The following is a 25,700-nucleotide window of genomic DNA, read 5'->3' on the forward strand; positions in this document are numbered from 1 at the left end:
ATTTTTGTTCACTCTTTTGCTCAGTCTTCTCCACTGTCTTCTCCCTCTGTTCTTCTTCCGATGTTGATTCAACGCTCTCTCTCACTCTAATGCCGAATGCGTGGTGTGACACTACTTATATTGCCATAGGGCGGGGTCACCGGAGGCATGTCTCTTATGACGTCACCACCCATCATGCCCCGGGTGCTGACATCATAAGGGGAGGGGCACGTTGACGTTACACGGTGACCATGCTCCATGCCAATGTAAGTAGTAGCACACCGCGCACCCGGCATTAGAGCAGGAGAGAGCGTTGAGTCAACATCAGAAGAAGAACAGAGGGAGAAGACAGCAGAGAAGACCGGGCAAAAGAGCGAGCAAAAGAGTGGGCAAAAGAGCGGAGGAGACCGGGCAGAAGACAGCGGACAGGGGGAGAAGAACTGGAGAGGGGAGAAGAACCAACAGAGGCAGAAGACGTCAGCGGAAGACACAGAAGAGTCAGAGAGGGAAGAAGAGATTTGAAGAGATGCCGGAGCTGCCTAATAAATTACTTTAAAAACACGTGTAATGTGTTTTATTTTTGACACTATTTTTAGGTGAATGGGTGGGGGTACAATGTATCCCATGCTCATTCACATAGGGTGGGGGGCTGGGATCTGGGGGCCCCTTGTTAAAGGGATCTTCCAGATACCTATAAGCCCCCTGCCCACAGACCCCGACAACCAACGGCCAGGGTTGTCGGGAAGAGGCGCTTGTCCTCATCAACATGGGGACAAGGTGCGTTGGCGCAGGGAGAGCAGGGCCCCCCTGCCCCAAAGCACCCCCCCATGTTGAGGGCATGCAGCCTGGTATGGTTGAGGAGGGAGGGGGCCGCTTGCTCGTCCCCACCCCCTTTCCTGACCTGCTGGGCTGTGTGCTCGGATAAGCATCTGGTATGGATTTTGGGGGGCCCCATGCCATTTTTTCGGCGTGGAGGTTCCCCAAAAATCCATACCAGACAGAAGGGCCTGGTATGCTCCTTGAGGGGGAACCCGTGCCGTTTTTTTTTTATATTTTGCGTGGAGTTCCCCCTAAAGATTCATACCAGACACAGTGCCTGGTATTGTTGGGGATCAAAGTCAGATCCCTGTTCATTGAATTCGGACGCATGTCGGACTTCAAGTCGAAGGGAAAAGTCGGATCCAAAGTGGTACTACTGTCGTGTCATACCAGTGTGAACCCGGCCTTAGATCAAAGAGAAAGTAGTCACAGAGGGGTTGGTTTATCAAAACTGGAGAATGTAGAATCTGGTGCAGCTCTGCATAGAAACCAATCAGCTTCCAGGTTTATTTTAGCCAGATCTTAATTGAACAAGCTGAAGTTAGAAGCTGATTGGCTACCATGCACAGTGCACCACATTTTGCACTCTCCAGCTTTAGTAAATCAAGCCCAGAGTGTTTGATGTTGTAACTTACCAGTGCATTACACACACAAATACACACACACACAAGAATGAATTCCTATAAAAGTATTTATTTATTTATTTATTAAAGTATACTGTGAAGCTCATTATTCAGCTCTAATGTTATTAAAGTAATTGTGTTCTATAGTAAATCAACTGTAAACTTTTCCATCGATGTATAGTCTGTGACTAAATGGGTATGTGCAAAGGGGTGGCCACTAATGCTCATTGCACACATATACTTTTAGGCTGGGTTCACACTAGTGTGAATTGGATGTGGATTTCGCATCCAATTCGCATGACAGGAGACTGTGACCGGCTCTCTATGGAGCCGGTTCACACATCTCCAGAGCGGTTGCAGGGCAGATTGCATAGGGGTCCTGTGCGTCTTTGGCTCCATTTCAGGTCCGAATTCAGGCAAAAATTCGGCCTGATTCGTCCCTGAAACGGAGAAAACGGACGCACCGGACCCCTGCTGTTAGCCACATCCGGCATAAGTGTGAACCCAGCCTTAGTATTGTTTTGCATTTCTACAAAGTGATTGTGTTTATTATTCCTTGGCGCAATGCAAGTTATTGCTCATTAAGCACAATGCTTTTCCTGTGTGATTGAAATGTTTACCAGAGACACAGAGGTTCACTGAAGTCATCTAGTGATCAGTCTGCAAATCTTCAATTTAATACACTAAAAAAATAAAGGATGACTGAGCATAAAAAAAAACATAAGTCACATAAAAAAAAATAGTTGAACTAAGAAGAATAATGTAAAAGAAGAGACTTTGGGGTTGATTTGCTAAAACTGGAGAGTGCAAAATCTGGTGCAGCTGTGTCTGGTAGCCAATCAGCTTCTAACTTCAGCTTGTTTAATTAAGCTTTGAAAAAAAATAGAAGCTGATTGGTTTATGTGCATAGCTGTACACACTCCAGTTTTAGTAAATCATCCCCTTTGTCTTTCGCCAAAAAGCTTACTAGCTAATTTTTTGATACATTTTTGATAAATATACACATGCAGCCGTCTGTTGCATACAGAGAATGGAGTCACGTTTCAGGATAGTGTAACTCCCGTGCACATGTACAGGAGTTACATGATCATCGGCTGCCAAATGGGAGCAGAACCACCAGACTATGAGGAAGAAAAGAAGAACATGGCAGCAATGATGGTAGGGAGCTTGCACCTCTCATTGCTGAGAAACACTAAGGGCTCTTTCACACGGGGCGGATCAGTGATGATCCGCCCCGTGAACAACCGCTTGCTCAGCGGGGATCGCTCCGCCGATCTCCGCTGAGCAGAAAAATGACAGGTCCATCGCTGCACACTGTGCAGCGACGGACCTGTCAGAGCGCCACTCTCCCCTATGGGGGATCGGATGATGACGGACCGTAGAGTCCGTCGTCACCCGATCTGATCCGAAAGCGGATGGAAAGTAGGGTTTTCCTCCGTTACACTTTTCGGATCGGAGCAGGTCGGATGTCAGTGGACATGTCACCGCTGACATCCGACACTCCATAGGGATACATGTATGTCCGTTTTTCATCCGAAAACGAAAGGATGAAAAACGGACATACGGATCCTCCGTGTGAAAGAGCCCTTACACAGGTAAGTGGGCCATAATGTGAAAGTATGCTGTGTACTCTTGCACACTATGACAAATTCTGCCTAGCCACACCCTCTATATAAGTTTCTTAAGTTTAATGTTAAAATGTATCTGTAGACAAAACCTTTTTTTATCTTTGGATAGAGTGCTGCAGGGTTATGCCGCGTACACATGATTGGGATTTTGGTCGGAACAAGATATGATGGCTTTTCCAACAGGATTCCGCTCAAGCTTGCCTTGCATACACACAGTCACAAAAAAGTTCACTGAACTTTCGACCGTCAAGAACGCAGTGACGTACAACACTACCATGAGCCGAAAAAATGAAGTTCAACGCTTCCGAGCATGTGTCGAATTGTTTCCAAGCATGCATAAGAATTTTGTGCGTCGGAATTGCTACAGACGATCGCATTTTCAGATAGGAACTATTTCAGACCGAAAAATGGAGAACATGCTCGCAATCTTTTCCTGGCTGGAATTCGGCCAGCAAATGTCCGATGGAGCATACACACGGTCGCATTTTATGACCAAAAGCTCTCATCTGTCTTTTGCTGGCCGAATTTCCGATCGTGTATACACGGCATTAGGCTACATTTGCACTGGCATTTTGCCTTGGTGCGAATGACAGTGACAGAAATCTACTGATTCCTGATACTGTATTTGACAGCTAGCTGTGGCCGCCAAACCTGTACACATGACAGGTTGTCAGGAACCATAGCTACTGGTGGCTGCTTGCATCTCGCAGACAAGAAGTAAAGGTAAATGTCTCCATTGTTACACAGGTAGTAGAAAATTAACTGGCAGGAATTTAAACTCTTTCCCACACTATGAAATACCTAAAAAAGTTATTTTTATATATATACAGTTTAATAATGTGATAATAACTATGCTTTCCCTTTAATATAAGGTATTACAAATGTAGATACTGGCGCTAAACATTGATCACAGCAGGAACTTAATCATAAAATGTTTACAAATATAATTGAAAAAATCTGTACAGCATTGACTATTGTTTAACTAAATGATCATATTATGTTGATATGCTCCCCGAGATACTGATGCTTACAAATAGCCTCCAAGCTCAACTGTCCCTCCCAAGGAACAACAAGTTTATTGAACCAAAATATTAAGAGAATAAGGAAAGATAAAGAACAAGAAGTGAAACAATAAATAAAAATAAAGTGAAAAAGAAACATGAGCGTCAAGCCACAAGAGTTAATTAAATGGAAAAATTAAACAATTTGTGACAGATGAAGCTAAAAAAAAAACAAATCACTTAATGTCATATAGTGGACCACAGATCCATTAACCGTGAACAGATCCAATACATTACTCTGGTGGTCTTACAGAGTCAATATATAAAGTCCTTATTAGTTTACACTGCCACAGGTAAACAGGAACACAGCAGGTAATATACTGTACAGTAAGCTCTTGTAAATTGATTATATTTTTGATAATGTACAGTAGGATTCCATGCTTTTATAGTTTAAAAAAACATCACCAAAGTAATAGCCAAAAGGAAAAGCAGAGTCACCATTAAAATGTTCTAGCTATTGTGTAGCCTACATTCACAGGTGACATAATTTATCTTAATTGTTCCCTGCCATTCACCAATAAATAATCCAACAAACAAGTTTCTAAACCCTCGTTAGCATGCTTCTGTATTTCCCTAATATTTCATTTAGCAAAAGTCACTAGTAGGGACATATTGCAACACTGATACTCATTGACAGTTTAATTAATCAATCAACCACAATTAAATGCACTAATGTCTAACCTCTAAGTCAAATCTACACCCTTGGTTAATCACATAATAACCCACATATATCATGTAAAGTTGGGAAGGTGCAAAAATATTGTGAATAAATGATTCATGATTCTTAATTAATCATTGTTATTTTATAGTTAATCTGTTCATTTTTCTTCCTGAACCTACAGTCATCCAAAACTAGGGGCCAATCAGTCATTCTATGGCATGCAACAAATTTAAAAATCCATCACTACCAAAATCAACCTTTATCTCTAGGGAGTTACAGCAAATTATGTCTTCCTTTTTTAGGAAAAATGGCACAATACGATTTTATTACATACCTTTTACCTAATACACACATTTGGAAATATATCATTCCTAATAAGGATGTTTCATTTGAATTTTATCTGGCACATTTTTTAAATTAAAACTGAACTCTAGGTATGATTAGAGAATGCCTTGCATTTATTGAAAAAAATCCAATACATTCTGTGAATGGTGGAAGTGCTGAACAAGATACCTCCCGTGGTTATTATGCAGAAGAGATGTTGTTCAGGACAAGACTCTGAAGACTGCTGGTATAACTATAGTAGTGCTGACCACTACAGTGGTTTGCAGTTCTCCCAGCGATCACTCAGATATAACATATGCAAGCTTACATTGGTCCAACCTGGACCAATATAATAATGCAGTAAAAATACTATCTAGAGTTACACCTTAAGTGCACACTACATATATATTTTTATCTGAAACCATAGCATAATTGTAGAGTCTAGATACACATCACTATTACACATATAGTTGTAAAGAATAAAGGACCACTGCTCAGGGCCGCCATCAGGGGGGTACAGCCGTTACAACTGTAAGGGGCCCCTAAGAAGGCAGGATGGGTGAAGGGGATCCATGCTGTGCAGTACATATATACAGGTGTGTGTGGGGGTTGACATATATACAGGTGTTTGGGGGGGCTGCCATATATACAGGTGTGTGTGGGGGGGCTGATATATATACAGGTGTGTGAGGGGGCTGCCATATATACAGGTCTGTGGGGGGGGGGCTGACATATATACAGGTGTGAGGGGGCAGACAAATATACAGGTTTGGGGGCTGACAAATATACAGGTGTGTGGGGGGGCTGACATATATACAGGTGTGTGTGTGGGGGGCGCTGACATATATACAGGTGTGTGTGTGGGGGGGCTAAAATATATACAGATGTGAGGGGGGCTGACAAATATACAGGTTTGGGGGGCTGACAAATAAACAGGTGTGTGGGGGGCTGACATATATATAGGCGTGAGGGGGGCTGACATATATACAGGTGTGTGTGAGGGGGGCTGACATATATACAGGTGTGTGTGTTCGGGGGCTGACATATATACAGGTGTGAGGGGGCTGACAAATATACAGGTGTGTGGGGGGCTGACATATATACAGGTGTGAGGGGGGCTGACATATATACAGGTGTGTGTGAGGGGGGCTGCCATATATACAGGTGTGTGAGGGGGCTTACATATATACAGGTGTTTGGGGGGGCTGACATATATACAGGTGTGTGTAGGGGGGCTGATATAAATACAGGTGTGTGAGGGGGGCTGCCATATATACAGGTCTGTGTGTGGGGGGGCTGACAAATATACAGGTGTGAGGGGGCAGACAAATATACAGGTTTGGGGGCTGACAAATATATAGGTGTGTGGGGGGGCTGACATATATACAGGTGTGTGTGTGGGGGGCGCTGACATATATACAGGTGTGTGTGTGGGGGGACTGACATATATACAGGTGTTAGGGGGGCTGACAAATATACAGGTTTGGGGGGCTGACAAATAAACAAGTGTGTGGGGGGCTGACATATATATAGGCGTGAGGGGGGCTGACATATATACAGGTGTGTGTGAGGGGGGCTGACATATATACAGGTGTGTGTGTGGGGGGGGCTGACATATATACAGGTGTGTGTGAGGGGGCTGACATATATACAGGTGTGTGTGAGGGGGGCTGCCATATATACAGGTCTGTGTGTGGGGGGGCTGACATATATACAGGTGTGAGGGGAGCAGACAAATATACAGGTTTGGGGGCTGACAAATATACAGGTGTGTGGGGGGCTGACATATATACAGGTGTGTGTGTGGGGGGCGCTGACATATATACAGGTGTGTGTGTGGGGGGCGCTGACATATATACAGGTGTATGTGGGGGGGCACTGACATATATACAGGTGTGTGGGGTAGGGCTGACATATATACAGGTGTGTGAAGGGGGCTGCCATATATACAGGTCTGTGTGTGGGGGGGCTGACATATATACAGGTGTAAGGAGGGCTGACAAGTATACAGGCTCATAGGCAAGCCCTGGGGAATGTTGGTGGTAAGGCTGGGGAGGGGGGTGGGGGGGGCTAGGCCTGAAGCTGTGTAAGGGGCCCAAAAATTTCTGATAGCTGCCCTGCCACCACTACTCCTGACCAGCCCAGGTGAATAAACGATAAAGAGCTGCCTCAGCTTACAATTTTCCTCCAAACCATATATCCTGATGCATTTTACCCCGCCTACCGGGTGACTATGACCCCGGTGGGCATGGCGAAATGCATCAGGGTGTATGGTTTAGTTGGGACATTTAGGCTGAGGTCACTCTTTATTGTTTATTCACCTGGGCTGGTCAGGAGTAGCAGCAATTCTTTGTCCTTCACTTTTACTATCCCCCTGGATTGGTACTAGGACAAGCCTGCACCCCATATTCTGGGACACAGAGATATGCTTTTAGCTCTGCTTTGAGGGGTGCCAAAAGCAATTAAACATGTTACAATATAATTGTTACATTTACATGCAAACTGCCCTAGATGACATCAGTATGTGATGCTGAGCCTCCATGATTGAAAAAACTGTAATGCAAACAATGAAATGGGTGGGCCAGAGACTGAAAAGTGGGGGAGTAAAGCGATAGATGATGCTAGACTTCCTCCAGCAAAGGAAATAAGGCGAGCTCTGTTTGACTTGCTGCAACTTCCAATGCACACTTTGAAAAGCTTGCAGCGTGCACTGAAATCAGAGCCATTTTCATTAGAGGATCCCATACAAGACTGAGGGAAAAGCCTTGCACACATTAACAGTTTTTTTCCTTGAACCCAGCAGGGCTGAACGAAAAAAAAACTGACAGCTCAGGAGGAGCCGCTGTACTAGCTATCCAACGTTAATACAACAATCTCCATTTGCTGAGAGCGCTGATTGGTAAACCGATCGGCAGACTTTTTTTGGTCATGCCCCTTCGACAGAAGCTGGCCCGACTCCAGTACACACAGGCCGAAAGTTGGCCAGTTCCTATTGAACCGCCCGATGCCGCCCAACATTCGGCCTGTGTGTACTTAGTTTTAGGCTGGAGTTCAGGTTTAACAGATCAAAATATTTTAAGCTTATTGTAAGGGTTTACGCTTTAACTGGATTTTTAAGATGCAGAAAAAGCAAATTAAGGATTTAACTACTACATAGCGAAAATCATTTTATTTGCAATGGCTCCCTATTCGTTAGTGTGGAGTTTTTCGTAAGCATGTGATTTTTGAAGATTCATGAAAATATGCAGCAATACAATTAAAAAAATGCATTGCTCACAGCAAAATTATTGACTATACAGAGCCTCTGATCTCTTTGTCACCAATGTCATTTTTATTTTTTAATTATATTTTTATTTACTTCATTATTTTTGTGTGTATCTCTCAGCCATGTTGAAAAAACAAGCATTTGGCATAAATACCACCTGTCTGCAGCACTTTACTGATGCAAAGATACCAGATTTTCTGTGTGTATTAATATACTTTGTGATCCCTAGGTGCAGAGTGCTTGTAATTCTTTTTTCTGCTCCAAAGCTTTAGAGCATTGCTCAGCTAGTTCCCGCTCTAGGGGATAGAAAGGACTTCCAGGCCAAAATGTCAGAGATAATACAACCTTTCCTGTGCTTCTTCATTTTCCACAACATTTATGCTAATTGGTTTTCTTGCCATGGCATACCAAATGCAAATGGCACATTAAATCCCTTAAGATAGCAATCTGCTAATGGGTAAGTACAAGGCTTAATCATTGCATACCAAGTAGGTGATCCTAAAAGAAAGCATTTTCGTTTAACAGAAATTCCTATTGACTATTTACTGATACCAGATGTTCTTTATTGTCTTTTTTTATAAAACTGTTCTTGGTCAGATGCAGATCTTATGGGTCCAGATGACAAAGCCCAAAACATAGTCAATGATACTAACAATTATAAAGCACACCTTATGTTTTAAAAAAATGGGTAGGGAAAATGTCAGGGTGTTGTGGAAGGGTAGTGTTAACCCTTGCTTCCTCTTTTAATTACAATTGACACATTGAAATGCTTTAAACGTGAGCTTGTGTGAGATTGTCAAGTGTCAAGTAAAAAAACAAAATTTAAGCCATTTGTATACCCTTACTGGATGACATTTTTTTCATCCTTTTTTTTCCTAACAATATTTCAGTTTGACTGACCTCCTGCAGCCTCTTTTAGCCACTTCCTGTCTACATGTATCTGCTCCATTATTGGATTCATGTCATTGGACCATTGGCTCAGCTGTCTGTAGTCTCAACTGGAAGCACATGTAAGAGGGTGACAAACAAAAGAACAATAGGAGACAGGGACAAAGCATTGCTATAGTATCACAGGAAGTTCCTGAACAAGGCCTTTTATGGCAGGACCAGCATTAAATGAATTAAAAATTATATTGATATTACATTTACTTGTTAAAGATTTTTGTACATTTTATTTGACTGGGTTTACATATACTTCAAAATCATTTTCCAGACCTATACATCATACATGTTATTTAATCCAACCCAAGCCTTGAACCTTTAAACCTTGAGCCAACTGTAATAATTCCTATGGAAAGAAATGCAGGCCACTCACTACGCATAAAGTCCTCCGAAGTTTATCCCAGGCCTCCATTGCCAATAGAGCAGAGAGTGTATATGTACTACCTGAGTACTTTTGTAAATTAAGCTCTAGGACTTTCTGATTACGATCTAGAGTTATGATCATACAATTGCATATCACACATAGGTAGGATGAGAGTGACGGTAATTTTTGTAAACACTGTGCATGTTATGAGTTCTCTAGTATTTTAATATTTAAAGAATATTTAAAGAATATGTTACCCCAACATTTCATATTCCTGATATGTGCCTGTTGTACCATGTACTTATGGTAAAAAGTACCCTGTTCTCTTTGCATTGCTTTCTTTTGTAAAAATATCTGGTGTATCTGCCAATCCCCCTGCTTTCCTATTTCAAACAGACCACACTAGGCATTATAGCACATCTTTCCTAGCATGGTCAGTTTTCTTCCTGTGCTGGAAGAACAGCCTGCCTGTCCTTCAATGATGAAGCTCCATATGCAGCTGAGAACAGAGATTATGTGATCACTTATAAAAAAAAAATAAAAAGTATTTATAGTTTATATATATATCTATATATATATATCTATATATATATATATATAGATATATATATATATATATATATATATATATATCTATATATATATATATATATATACAGTACAGTATATACAGAAATGTTTTGCATTTCATTTCTATATTAAAATGAATGGGCTGTTTTACAAGCTAAAGGTTTACATATAATTTAAGTCAGTTGGATAAAGGCATTTTTGATTGCACATTTAGGCTCAGTTCACACATATGCAATACGAGAACCCGTGTGAATCCAGCACGGGTTCCCGCATCACGCACGGACTTTCTCTTTTCCTTTTTATCCTCTCTCTCCCCTACCTCCTCCCCTTCTTTTATTCCTCCGCCTCTCATTATCCCTACTCCCTCCTAACTCTTTTTCCCTACCACTCCCTTCTCTCTCCTCTCTTTTTCTCTTTTTTGCCCTCTCTTCCTCTCCTTCCCCCTCAACATCTATCTCTCTCCTTATCCCACCTCTCTCCTACCTTTTTTTCCTACCACTCCCCTCTCTCTCCACCGTTCTCTCTCTCTCTCTTGGCCCCTCCCCATCTCTCTCCCTTCTCTCTCGCTCTTCCCTCTCTCCCGTTTCTTCTCCACTCTCTCCTCCCCTCTCCTTCCCCCTCCTCCACAGCCCACTCTTTTCCTCACTTTACCCCTCTTCCCCTTTTCCCCTTCCTCTCTCCCTTCCCCCTCTCTTTCTCTACAGTATCTCTTTCTCACTCTATTCCGTCTCCCCCCACTCCTTCACTCTCTCTTTCTCTATCTCTTTCTCACTCTATTCCCTCTCCCCTCACTCCTTCACTCTCTCTTTCCCCCCTCCCTCCACTACTCTTTCTCATGTTCCTCTCTCTCTACCTCCCCTCCCCCCATTTCTCTAACTCTTTCTGCCTTAGCTCTCCCCCATGGTTTTTATCTCTCTCCCCTCTCCCTTTCTCTCCTTCCCCTTCTCCTCCCCTCTCTCCTTCAAGTCTCCTTCCCTCTCTTTACCTCTCTCCCCTCCCCCCTCTCCCACATTTCTCTCTCTCCATTTTCTCTCTATCCCTCCCCATCTCCCCCCTCCCCCTCTATCCCTCCTCCGTATACAATGATTAGGCTCAGATTCTGTTTAATCATCCCTCTTTAAGCTACTTTCACTGTTAGGCACAACCTCATAATAACCACCATTTTTCACTGCCACGGGATTAGTTTTCTTTCCTCATCCCAGGATTCCCCGGGTCATTCATAATTCGAGTCATGCTAAAATGTTGTCAATATGTTTTGACGTTTTCAGCCAAGCAGATTACATGTTGTGGATATTGTTAATGGTTAAATATTGTTCATGTTGTTTGAACATCAGTTCCTTTCATTTATAAAAAAGGAGTTTCTGTCATGTTCCAGGTTCTCATTAACAAATGTGCTCTGGCAGTAAAATGTTCATGTTTTGTCAGTAATAAAAATCATTGGAGATGGTAACTTTGGCTGGAACTCCATTTCTGCATTATCTAAACTCCACAGAAGAGTAACATGGCTGTTGTTAGAATTTTTTTTTCAAAAGTTAAGAAAAAATTATTGAGATTGTGATATAGCACAGTACAATCTGTATGCTTTAAAGGATAAGTTCAGCTTCGGAAACATGTTCCCGCTCCTGCAGTGGCTTGGTGATCCAAGCCCACTGTGTGACAACAGTATGAGGAGAAGTTCCCCATACCAGCTGTCACTTTTTGAAAAGAGCGCAGCCCTGTGGGACTCTACATGCACAGCTGCATCTTTCATTCAGAGTTCTGTGAATGAATGAACTACAAGTACCGACAACCTTTGCGGCCGTTGGCTTGCAATTCTTTAAAAGCTAAGGCCTCTATTAATGTAGACAACATATAGAGTGAGTAAGGTGTACCATCATCCAATTGAAAGGGAAAAAGACTGGGAGATCCCACTCGATCACCCATAAAGGAGTTGTATGAAGGATCATCTCGGTACATACAACTTAAACAACATAAAGTATGATAAAAAATTTAAAAAAATGTATTAATGGAAAGGATTATAAAAACAGGATATCCAAGTATTTAGTAATACAGATCATAAAAGATATACATAAACGATCCATGTAGATCACCAGCATTCATGTCCCCTAGTAAGGAGAATCAGGATATGATGGATTTTCACGGATATCATTGTCCTCAACAAGTTTTGTAGCATTTAACCGCTTCATCAGGCTTGTAGTTCTCAATGAAATACCACAGCACTGTTGAGCGCTGTGGTAGTTCAATGATTCTTTTTGTCAGTGTGAAACTGCCTGCCTGTAAGATGTACGAGCTGAAAGCTCACTCTTATGCCCTGTACACACGGTCGGACATTGATCAGACATTCCGACAACAAAATCCATGGATTTTTTCCGACGGATGTTGGCTCAAACTTGTCTTGCATACACACGGTTACACAAAGTTGTCGGAAAATCCGATCATTCTGAACGCGGTGACGTAAAACACGTACGTTGGGACTATAAACGAGGCAGTAGCCAATAGCTTTCATCTCTTAATTTATTCTGAGTATGCGTGGCACTTTGTCCGTCGGATTTGAGTACACACGATCGGAATTTCCGACAACGGATTTTGTTGTCGGAAAATTTTATATCCTGCTCTCAAACTTTGTGTGTCGAAAATTCCGATGGAAAATGTGTGATGGAGCCTACACACGGTCGGAATTTCCGACAACAAGGTCCTATCACACATTTTCCGTCGGAAAATCTGACCGTATGTACGGGGCATTACAGTCTGCAGGAGACCTGCATGGCACCAGGGATCTGCTGATTGCTGATGCAATGCTTTCCAAGCTCCTCAAATAAATAAAATAGTAAGTGCTAATCTGTTTACCTGCAAAAAAATGTGCATTTATTTGAATTTTTTTAAAAGACGAACTTATCCTTTAACCGCTTCCAGACTGCCCACTGCATATATACTGCGGCACACAGTGTAGGAGTTTGAGCGCGCGTGCCACCGGAGTGCTGCTCCCACTGTGATTGGACACAGCGGGAGCCAATCAACGGGTTCGGCAGCCATGATGGTCGCCACGACCCGCCGATCGTTCAGCGGAGAGACGGAGCAGTGGGCTGCCTGTGTAAACAAGGCAAACCGTTGATCTGTCAGGGAGCAAGAGAGAGATCTTGTGTTTCAGCTAAGCTGAAACATGGATCTCTCTTTTCCTCCAATGTATCCATCCCCCATACAGTATGTAAGCACCTACCAGGCACACACTTAACCCTTTAATCGCCCCTGGTGTTAACCCTTCCCCTGCCAGTGTCATTTATACTGTGACAGTGCATTTTTTTTAGCACTGATCGCTGTTTTGGTGTCACTGGTGCCCAAAAAGTGTCACTTAGTGTCCAATTTGTTTGCCACAATGTTGCAGTCCTGCTAAAAATTGCTGATCACCGCCATTACTTGTAAAACAAAATAAATAAATAAAAATGTCATAAAGCTATCCCATAGTTTGTAGACGTAATAACTTTTTTGCAAACCAATCAATATACGCTTATTGGGATTTTTTTACCAAAAATATGTAGCAGAAAACATATTGGCCTAAACTGATGAAGAAATTAAATTTTTTATTTTTTTTTATTGGGAATGTTTTGTAGCAGAAAGCAAAAAATATATTTTTTTTATTCAAAATTGTCTGTCATTTTTTTGTTTATAGCGCAAAAAATAAAAACCGCAGAGGTGATCAAATACCACCAAAAGAAAGCTCTATTTGTGGGGGAAAAAAAGGGCATCAATTATATTTGGGTACAGGGTCACATGACCACGCAATTGTCAGTTAAAGCAACGCCATGTCGTATCGCAAAAAATGGCCTGGTCACGAAAGGGGTAAAACCTTCTGGAGCTGAAGTGGTTAACAGAGTAAAGACTTTTTTGAAACAAGGTCTGCTTTAATGGCACTTTTACTGTAATTACAATCTGTATTTTAGTTGATTAAAAATAGTAATAACAATTAAATTTTCTTTCAGAAACTTTTACCAAAAAATCAAGGACCATGACCTTCTGGACAAAAGGAAAACTGTGACAGCACTAAAAGCGGGAGAAGACAGAGCAATCCTCCTGGGGCTTACAATGATGGTCTGTTCCATTATGATGTATTTTCTCCTAGGAATAACACTTCTCCGTTCATACATGCAGAGGTAATTTGGTCTCTGTCACCTCCAATTTGAATCTATATGGCCTAATTGCCTTTACAGGGTTATTTCTTTTATCTCAAAATACATTCCCAATCTGTTTAAAAACATTCATATGCAGGAGAAGATTTTCAGTGGTTTAGTGCCAAACTGATAAGGGCAGAAATTGGGAGCTTTATATTCCAAACACATTTCCGTTCTACTGCTTTGTAGCTAGGTACAGAAACATTCAAAAATGACAGCAGATGTCTCTGGAAATAAAAGTGCACCAGTTTTAACAGTGGGTGGAATTCATCAAAGAATTGAGACGCATAAGGGAAGAGACATGGATCAGGTTTAACACAGAATTCAGCGTTTCATTGGTTCAGGGAACTTGAAATGCTTCCTTTGCAAATTGAATAAGGTGATTGTAGTCATATATATCTATGCCACAACAATCCTCACTGCAAGATAGGGTATGGTTTGTTCAAATAATTGCATTTGCTCAGTTTTTTAGACCTTCTGTACTCATGCATATATAGACACATACAAACACGCACTAGTTTTTAATCATCAGTCATATATATTTTTTTAATGCAGCTGTGCATATTAAGGAGTACTATGATGATTAGCAAAAACAGACTTACATGCAAACTAATCAGTTTGGTTGCTATGGGTTTCTGTAACATATACAGTACATTATTTGTCACATTGCCGACCAGGCTTTTTCTGGCACTTTTTGTTTACAAGTTTAAATCAGTATTTTTTGCTAGAGAATTACTTATAACTCCCAAACAGTATACATTTTTTTAGCAGAGACCCTAGGGAATAAAATGGCAATTGTTGCAATCTTTTATGTCACACGAAGTTTTGGTTTTGCAAACGCTATTTTCTTGTAAAAAATACACTTTAATGAATAAAAAAAAACAAAAACGCAATAGTTACCTCAATTTTTTTTTATAATCCGAAAGATGATGTTACTCTGAGTAAGGAGATACTTAACATGTCCCGCTTTAAAATCAGGTACGTTTGTGGAACAGCGACAAACTACAGTACTTAAAAAAAACTCCATAGGCGATGTTTTAAACACCTTTACAGGTTACCTGTTTAGAATTACCGAGGTGCTAGAATTGCTAGTGCTAGAATTATTGCTCTCGCTCTAACCTTTGTGGTGATAGCTCACATGTGTGGTTCGAATACCGTTTACATATGTGTGCACGACTTGCGTATATGTTCGCTTCTGCTGGCGAACAAGGAGGGATGGGGTAACTTTACTTTTTTTTTAATTATTATATATAGTAAAATCCCAGGCCTCCTTTTGTCTAATGAGAAACTCCAGAGCCAAGGACAGCTGACATCCTTCTGTATAGAGTGGGTTGCAAGGCATGGTGGGTGTAATTTAACCACTTCAGCCCCGGAAGAATTTACCCCCTTCCTGACCAGAGCACTTTTTGCGATTCGGCGCTGTGTCGCTTTATTTTTTGCGTTATAAACAACAAAAGAGCGACAATTTTGAAAAAAACGCATTATTTTTTACTTTTTGCTATAATAAATATCCTAAAAATATATAAAAAAACAATTTTTTTCCTCAGTTTAGGCCGATACGTATTCTTCTACATATTTTTGGTTAAAAAATCGCAATAAGCGATTATTGATCGGTTTGCACAAAAGTTATAGCGTTTACAAAATAGGGGATAGTTTTATGGCATTTTTATTAATAGTTTTTAAAATTACGGTGATCAGCGATTTTTATCGTGACTGCGACATTATGGCGGACACATCGGACATTTTTGACACATTTTTGGGATCATTGTCATTTATACAGCAATCAGTGCTATACAAATGCACTGATTCCTGTGTAAATGACACTGGCAGTGAAGGGGTTAACCACTAGGTGGCAGTGTAGGGGTTAAGTATGTCCTAGGGGCATGTTTCTAACTGTGGGGGGCATGGCTGTGTGTGACATGTCACTGATCTCTGCTCTGATGACAGGGAACAGAGATCAGTGACACTGTCACTAGGCAGAACAGGGAGATGCTTGTTTACATTAGCGTCTCCCCATTCTTCCTCCCCGTGAGGCGATCGCGGGTATCCCCGCGGGACCCGTTAACCCGACTCATGGAGGTTGCCACGCACGCGTGCCCGCTGGCCGCCTGTTAAAGGAGAACGTACAGGTACGTGATTCTGCCTGTACGAACCCTTCTGCCACAGTATATCTGCGTGAAGCGGTTAAGGTAGGTTAATGGGCGCCAAACACTTCTTGAATGCAAAGAGATTTATTTTCTCTTGAACAGAACGGTGGGAGAGAGGGTTTAGGGCTAGGACACCCTTAAGTAGTGGCAATGTCAATTAGTAGACTCCGAGACTTCTACAGGTAGACAGCCATGCAGGGAAAGGCATCCAGCAAGATACCACATCTGCATGTGTAGGAGCGGTGTCTCCTGTGGCAACAGTTTTAGAACAGTTTCTAACACAAACTGTTTACTCCTTTACTTTTATACAGTCACTTCTTATAGATTCTCAGCCCACTGTCCCAGTCTCTCTCACTAGACTTGCTGATTCACTGCCACTGAATCCTGCAGCTCTTCTAATCTTCTTAGTTTAGTATCTTCCTCAAGCGTCACCCCCACTTCCCTGCTGGGTCCCTAGCTTGGCACTTCAGATACTCCTCAAGCGTCACCCTACTGGCTGGGTCCCTGCTGAAGTTTCCCGATTCTTCACCGTCCCCGGTTGGTGAGAATACTGCTCCGGTACTTGCTTTAGCTACTCACTGTGGTCCCTGGTAACAAGGTGGTTGGTCCCTTAGTGGTTAGTGGTGACAGCTTCCCCTCTACCTCTGACCATGACAGGTTCTCCGGCTGGCAGAACCGGCACTTCTGGTTGGACTGCAAGCCGCAATCCCAACCCTATGCTGCTCTCTTGCATCTGGATAGGCCCCCAGATAGCCTAGCAGCCAGATGTGCCCAGGATAGTCCCAAACTCTGGCCTAGCAGCCTGGGCAGCACAACACAAGTCCACCCAGACAGCCTTCCAGGTGGCACAGAACCCCGATCACCTGACCTCACCCAAATAGATAGGCTCTCCCAGTAGGCCAAGGGACCCAAGAAAATCCCTGCCCATTGGCTGAGATATACTATCTATTCCTAATCTGTCCTTGCAATGCCCTTCTCTTATCTAATGTCCCCAGATACCCAGCCATCTAGTGACAGAAGAGAGAAGTGCAGCAATTCCAGACTTAGGGTGAAATCAATTGATCCCTCACAATTGACCAAGGCAATGATACCTGGCAGGTAAATCTAGGAGCAATCCTGCCTAGACATCAGGGTGCTACATCGATATTTTACTTTTTATTTTTATACCATTTAATTTAATTTAATTTAATTTTATAATTTTTTTTTAATCACTTTTATTCCTATTACAAGGAATGTAAACATCCCTTGTAAAAGAAATAGGGGATGGCACGTCCTCTTTATGGAGAGATCTGGGGTCAAAAAGAGTATGAGTATTGGACAAAGTAAAATTTGCCCCAAATAAAAACCTAAACCAGTTTGAGACATACAGTATCTCACAAAAGTGAGTACACCCCTCACATTTTTGTAAATATTTTATTATATCTATTCTTTTCATGTGACAACACTGAAGAAATGACACTTTGCTACAATGTAAAGTAGTGAGTGTACAGCTTGTATAACAGTGTAAATTTGCTTGTCCTCTCAAAATAACTCAACACACAGCCAATAATATCTAAACCACTGGCAACAAAAGTGAGTACAGACATACCCCACTTTTAAGTACACAATGGGGTTTATTTACTAAAGCTGGAAAGTGCAAAATCAGGCTCACTTCTGCATAGATACCAATGAGTTTCCAGGTTTTATTACCAAAGCTTAATTGAGCAAGCTGGGGTTAGAAGCTCATTGGTTTCTATGCATAAGTGAGCCTGATTTTGCACTTTCCAGCTTTAGTAAATAAACCCCATTACGTACTTAAAAGTGGGGTATGCCTGTACACCCCTAAGTGAAAATATCCAAATTGGCCCCAATTAGCCATTTTTCCTCCCCGGTGTCATTTGACTCATTAGTGTTACAAAGTCTCAGGTGTGAATGGGGAGCAGGTGTGTTAAATTTGGTGTTATCGCTCTCACTCTCTCATACTGGTCACTGGAAGTTCAACATGGCACCTCATGACAAAGAACTCTCTGAGGATCTGAAAAAAAGAATTGTTGCTCTACATAAAGATGACCTAGGCTATAAGAAGGGCTATAAGAAGATTGCCAAGACCATGAAACTGAGCTGCAGTCAGTGGCCAAGACCATACAGCGGTTTAACAGGACAGGTTCCACTCAGAACAGGCCTCGCCATGGTCGACCAAAGAAGTTGAGGGCACATGTTCAGCGTCATATCCAGAGGTTGTCTTTGGGAAATAGACGTATGAGTGCTGCCAGCATTGCTGCAGAGTTTGAAGGGGTGGGGGGTCACCCTGTCAGTGCTAAGATCATATGCCGCACACTGCATCAAATTGGTCTACGTGGCTGTCATCCCAGAAGGAAGCCTCTCCTAAAGATGATGTACAAGAAAGCCCACAAACAGTTTGCCGAAGACAAGCAGACTAAGGACATGGATTACTAGAACCATGTCCTGTGGTCTGATGAGACCAAAATAAACTTATTTGGTTCAGACAGTGTCAAGCGTGTGTGGTGGCAACAAGGTAAGGAGTACAAAGACAAGTGAGTCATGCCTACATTCAAGCATGGTAGTGGGAGTGTCATGGTCTGGGGCTGCATGAGTGCTGCCGACATTGGGGAGCTACAGTTGATTGAGAGAACCATGAATACCAACATGTACTGTAACATACTGAAGCAGAGCATGATCCCCTCCCTACGAAGACTGGCCCGCAGAGCAGTATTCCAACATGATAACGACCCCAAACACACCTCCAAAACGACCACTGCCTTGCTAAAGAATCTAAGGGTAAATGTGATGGACTGGCCAAGTAGGTCTCCAGACCTAAACCAGGTCTCTAACATCCACCAGCTCCTTGATGTCGTCATGGAGGAGTGGAAGAGGACTCCAGTGGCAACCTGTGAAGCTCTGGTGAACTCCATGCCCAAGAGGGTTAAGGCAGTGCTGGAAAATAATGGTGGCCACATAAAATATTGACATTTTGGGCCCAATTTGGACATTTTCACTTAGGGGTGTACTCACTTTTGTTGCCAGCGGTTTAGACATTAATAGCTGTGTGTTGAGTTATTTTCAATGGACAGCAAATTTACACTGTTATACAAGCTGTACACTCACTACTTTACATTGTAGCAAAGTGTCATTTCTTCAGTGTTGTCACATGAAAAGATATAATAAAATATTTAGAAAATGTGAGGGGCGTACTCACTTTTGTAAAATATGGTTATAAGTTATCTGGATAACCTCAAGATCAAATGAATTAAAGATCCAAGTTGGATCAGGAAAAGGATTAAGGAACTAGAGAATAATAAGGCTCTTGTTATCCTCCCCGGGGAGAAATTGTCAAATTGACCAAGTCTGAATATAATAGGGAAATGGAGAGATTGTTACAAGAACAGAATACATATACAATTTTGGATAGCAACCCCACCTTGAGATAAAAAAGGGAACTGCAGAAGTAATTGAGAAAAGGTTTGAAAAAAAAAAGATTTTCTAAATAAAAAAGAAGCTTAGTACTATCTCCCGAAAAATACATAAGAGCAGTATCAACCCTTAATTACAATCTCCAATATAAGAGAGTGAAAAAGATTATTAAAAGGCATTGGGTATTCTTAAACAAGATAGGGTCTTGGGCCCTGTGTTGCCTAATTGCCAAAAATGTATTTATAGGAAGGCACCTAATCTAAATGAAAGTTTAATCAAGAGCATTGTGGATGCCCCACCAAAGCGTTTCTATGCCTGTGGCAGATTTAAAGCCTGCACTAGCACTACGGCTAATTTAAAGAGAAGGAGAGAGTTTGTAGCCTCTGCCACAAATAAAAAATATGAGATCTTGGATTTAATATCTTGTATTCTTCAATTGTATCTTCATTTTTGAGGGGGTCCTTTACATGCTGGAGTGTTCATGTGGCCTTCAGTATGTAGGCAGGACATCTAGATTAGATCCCTAGCAGTACATACAGTGCCTTGCAAAAGTATTCACCCCTCTTGGCTTTTTACCTATTTTGTTACATTACAGCCTTTAGTTCAATATTTTTTTAATCTGAATGATATGTGATGGATCAGAACACAATAGTCTAAGTTGGTGAAGTAAAATTAGAAAAATATATACATAAAACTATTTTTCAGAAATAAAAAACTGATAATTGGCATATGCGTATGTATTCACCCCCCTTTGTTATGAAGCCCATAAAAAGCTCTGGTGCAACCAATTACCTTCAGAAGTCACATATTTAGTGAAATGATGTCCACCTGTATGCAATCTAAGTGTCACATGATCTGTCATTACATCTACACACCTTTTTTGAAAGGCCCCAGAGGCTGCAACACCTAAGCAAGAGGCACCACTAACCAAACACTGCCATGAAGACCAAGAAACTCTACAAACAAATAAGGGACAATGTTGTTGAGAAGTACAAGTCAGGGTTAGGTTATAAAAAAATAGCACTTTGAGATCTTTTGATGTAAAGTGCATTATAAATAAAATGTAAAAAAAAAGTGCAATGAAATGGGTTAATCCTTCCAATAACACCACGTGAGAAAAAATCCTCCGCCAGATAAATTAAATGCTTACCAGCAACAAGCTGGGAAACAGCTTATATATAATCAGGCACACGATCGTTATGGTGTCCTATTAGGATCAACAATATGGAGAGAGGATGACCAGAATAACCAGGCAGACAGGTACACAGGGTAGCTCCATCCGAAAGATCAGTGTACAGGCAGCAGGAAGGACCCTTTTGTGACTCTGAAGAATCCATGTGTGTTCCTCTCTGCCTTTGTGCCCACAAGTCATGAGAGATGATGCATGCAAGATGCAGGTCAAAGAGGGGATCTTCATTTTTAACAGGCTCTTGCTCAACACTACTGAAAACTGCCTCATATGCATGCGTGGGACATGGATTTAGCTTCTGAGAAAGATTTGGACCGTTGGTACTCTTGTTTCCACTTCGTGGACACTACAAAGGTATATTAAATATCTTTTAGATGGAGGCAGGTGTAAAAGTTCTAACTCAATGGTATATGTTCCCCCTTCATCTATCAAAGCTATTTCTGACCTCCTTTACTTTCGGGGGTTGTCATTCTTATGGAATAATGTATCATATATGGTGGGAAAGCCCCAAGCTCTCATGGCTTATAGAATAAGATTTTTGCTCCGATACGAAAGGTCACAAGGGCACCAGTCCTACAATTACCCCATATTGCCTCATTGAATGAACAGGTGGAACACATATCATGTGCTAAGCAAAAGTCGATTAACTTCATAGTCTCGGCTGCTAAACTCACCATAGCTCACTCCTGGAAGAACCCTTCAATTTCTATTTCTATGTTTCGATGCAAGATTTCCTGGATTTTGATAAATGAACACCTTGCTAGCATGATTGAAGTGGAAGTTCAGTAAAAAATGTTTTTTTTCCTATTAATGGTATGTTAAATATCGGTATCTTTGATATTGTTCATTTTCTGCCTAGCTGATTGTTTAGCTTAGAAAGGCTTATCGAAGCCAGACAATCAGCTACTTGCTATTCTTCACTGACAATGCTATCTCCCTTTATCTGAATTTGCTAAGCTGTCTTACACTTCCTGAAAAGGTTGTCGATCATTCTTAGACAGGCAAGCCTAGACCTGCCTCGTTTTGGTCAGCAGCTTCTCCTGAAAGAGAGGGGGAGGGCAGGCTTTGGAAGTATGTTTGTTAGATTACAATGCAACATGCTGCAGTGCTGTACAGTGTAGAACCACATGGTTGTTCCTGCATGGCACTGTGATGGGCATTGTGTGCATGGTGTGGCACTGTGATGTCACTGTGTGCATGGTGTGGCACTGTGATGGCACTGTGATGGGCACTGTGTGCATGGTGTGGCACTGTGATGGCACTGTGTGCAAGGTGTGGCACTGTGATGGCACTGATGGGCACTGTCATGGCACTGTGATGGGCACTGTGTGCATGGTGTGGGACATGCCCAGCTGCTGTGAATGGAGGAGGGAGCTGGGGAAGAGACATGAAAGAAAAATACAAAGGAACATTTTTGAAAGTTTGGAAGCATACAGATCAATTTCTACTGCTCATTACATGTGAGTAATCAGTTTAAGGCTCCGTTTCCACTAGTGCAACTTGTCATGCAACTTTGAACACATAAAGTCGCATCACAAGTCACAGCCTATTGATTTCAATGGCAATTGTTCCCATCTATGCGTCCCCCTTGTGTCCAGCTCCCTTCTCCTGTGGTAGTCTTCATTCAAAGCCCTGCACAGCTATACTGTATATGTGCACTGCACCTCCCCCCGTGTCCTGTGTGGATAGTTCCCCCCCCCCCTCCCCGGTCCTGTGTGGATGGGTCTTTTTTTATTTCTTCATTTTCTAATGAATTAGGATTTAAAATGCATCCTTACTGATGAGAGAACACCGGGCAAGAACCTATGATCAGCTCTTCCCATCCTGTATACGCCCACTGGCTACACAGGAACACTGTCCCTCCCTTGAAATTATGTCACTAGCTTTCAGTAACCACACCCACTGGCTGTTTTTAGACTCAAAAGGAAGTAGAATTGGGCCAACTATGTAAATATAGTGCTTTAGGGATGTAGCTTTACCTCACCATGACTCCTTTTATTTAGATGCCCTTTTGGGTTACTCTCTGGGTTTTCTCTCTATGTTATTCGGTCTTTTCTCTCCTTCTCTTCTTCCCCTCTCTTCTTTGTTTTCTTAGCTTGGTTCTCTTCTTTCTCCCCTTGTTTTTCCAACTTATTGCCCTTCTTTGTGTTGGGGGTCAGTCCCCATATTTTTCCTTGTATGAGAACCCTGCAAGTAGGTTCCACTGACCTCTCTGGTCACTTGGAAGGCTTTTGTGTGCACTTGGTTAATTGTTGATTGTAAGCCTTATTAGGTGTAGTATATGGTACAAACTCAAGCTGTGAGGATATGCAAAGCCTATTTTATTCTCTATTGTCCTGATTATCATGTCACTATTTTGTACTATAAGATAGCCGGGGTTCTGGCTTTTCTACTTTCCAATGTTCTGTATTTGGAAACTTTTCAATAAAGAGATTGAATGTTAAAAAAATATTAAGATGTATCAAGCATACAAAATGGAAGCCAAGCGTATAGTGCAAAATAGTAGCACAAAGTACACAACATGCCCTTGTTAAAGAATGATATCACAAAGAGACCATACCAAAGTTTAATGGCCACAATCACTGGAGCCATTTGAGTCAGGCAGAGTGATATAGAGACAAGGCCCTATAGAAAGCAACATTTTGGGAATCTTACACCTGTTTATCTGTAGTGGAGAAGGATCTGGGGGTTTTGGTAGATCATGAGCTCAATAATAACATGCAATGCCAAGCTGCAGTTTCCAAAGCGAGCAAAGTCCTTTCTTGTATTAAGAGAGATATGGACTCCAGAGAGAGTGATATCATTTTGCCCCTGTGCAAATCATTAGTAAAACCTCATCTGGAATATGCAGTTCAGTTTTGGGCACCAGTTCTCAAAAAAGATATCGGGGAACTGGGGAAAGTACAGAGAAGGGCAACCAAACTGATAAGAGGCATGGAGGAGCTCAGCTATGAGGAAGATTAGAGGAAGTGAATGTATTCTTTCTTGAGAAGAGGAGATAAAGGGGGATATGATCAACATGTTCAAATATATAAGGGGTCGATAAAGTGAACTTGGTGTTAAGTTATTCATTTTACGGTCAAAACAGAGGACAAGGGGCACTCTTTACGCCTAGAGGAAAAGAGATTTCATCTCCAAATACGGAAAGGTTTCTTCACAGTAAGAGCTGTGAACATGTGGACTAGACTCCCTCCAGAGGTGGTTCTGGCCAGCTCAGTAGATTGATTTAAGAAAGGCCTGGGTTCTTTCCTAAATGCATATAATATAACTGAGTACTAACATTTATAGGTAAAGTTGATCCAGGGAAAATCTGATTGCCTCTTGGGGGTCAGGGAGGAATTTTTTCCTCTGCTGTAGCAAATTAGATCATGCTTTGCTGGGGTTTTTCGCCTTCCTCTGGATCAACTGTGGGTATAGGATTGGATATATGGGATTGTTTGATATTATTTTTTATTTATTTTTATGGTTGAACTAGATGGACTTGTGTCTTTTTTCAACCTGACTAACTATGTAACTATGTAACTATGTAAGGAGGACCTAATTTTGAGAGGGACTCTCAGCCTTTTACATAGACCCCAAACTCCCATGTGCCAGCCATATTTTAAGTGCCATTTCAGACGGAAGTGATGAAATTCCATACCAGAAGCACTGATTTAATGACCCTAATGGTCCAAGGCATACAAGATGCTATTGGTAACTATAAAAGCTTGCCCCATACCCTAAAACAATGCATTGAACCACGCTCCACATCTCTAGCTTATAGCTCATATGTCCAATCATTAGAACAATCCCTGTAAAATTAGAAAAAAGACATATTGGTACTCATATTAGACAAGCATGGGATAAATGCGAACATTTTGGGGTGCTTACACCAATTTATCAAGGAGGACCTGGTTTTGAGGGGGGGGCGAAAGTCTTTCAAATACGCTCCCATTATCTGAAGGTAAGTCCTGTTTATTGTGCCATTTTTGACATGCCGTGATGGACTGGAAATTACATTGTGACACGTCACTTACAGAGCCCTGAGGTTCTGACCTACACAGGATAAGGCAGCCTGAGCTCTCAGCTGCCAACCCAAAAATGGCAGAATGTCACAGGCACATGGGGCCTGCTGATACACTAGAATAGATAAAAGTAAAATAATAAAACACAGGAATCATTCAATGGGAGTTCTTCACAAAATATGTAATTTGCACATATTGCATATTAAGCAAATAGGTGAATAATGTATAGTATCAAAATATTAGATAATATGTGGTGCATAGGCAAATGTCACATTATAAAAAAAAATAGCTAAACAAAAAAAAAATTTGTGACTTTTTAAGAATATCTAAAGATCATACTCCACATTTATGCCCTTAGGTTAGGTAAAGGATATCTAATTTGTAGATCCAGTGGAGCTTAGGTTGTGAGTGTCGCAAATTGCCACCTATCTTTGCTGGGAATACTTTTTCAATAACAGTGAACTGAAGTTTGGCGGCATCGTGGTTTGCTTCCGCAAAGTGACAGGCTACTGGTGAAGTGAACATTATTCAATTTTATATATAATAA

The 25,700-nt window shown here is 41.6% G+C and overlaps 1 protein-coding gene across 6 annotated transcripts in view; it reads left to right on the top strand.

Annotated features, from left to right (window-relative positions):
- The window catches only part of KCNMB2 (potassium calcium-activated channel subfamily M regulatory beta subunit 2), an 846,546-nt gene that overhangs the window by 634,290 nt on the left and 186,556 nt on the right, over positions 1–25,700 (top strand). For all 6 annotated transcript variants that reach the window (XM_073626249.1, XM_073626251.1, XM_073626250.1 and 3 more), the window contains one exon: positions 14,214–14,384. In XM_073626249.1, coding sequence (XP_073482350.1) covers positions 14,214–14,384 — 171 coding nt within the window. The remainder of the gene's footprint in view (positions 1–14,213; positions 14,385–25,700) is intronic.

The sequence above is a fragment of the Aquarana catesbeiana genome, linkage group LG04, assembly GCF_042186555.1.
Source record: "Aquarana catesbeiana isolate 2022-GZ linkage group LG04, ASM4218655v1, whole genome shotgun sequence".
In the NCBI taxonomy this organism is placed as follows: Eukaryota; Metazoa; Chordata; class Amphibia; order Anura; family Ranidae; genus Aquarana; species Aquarana catesbeiana.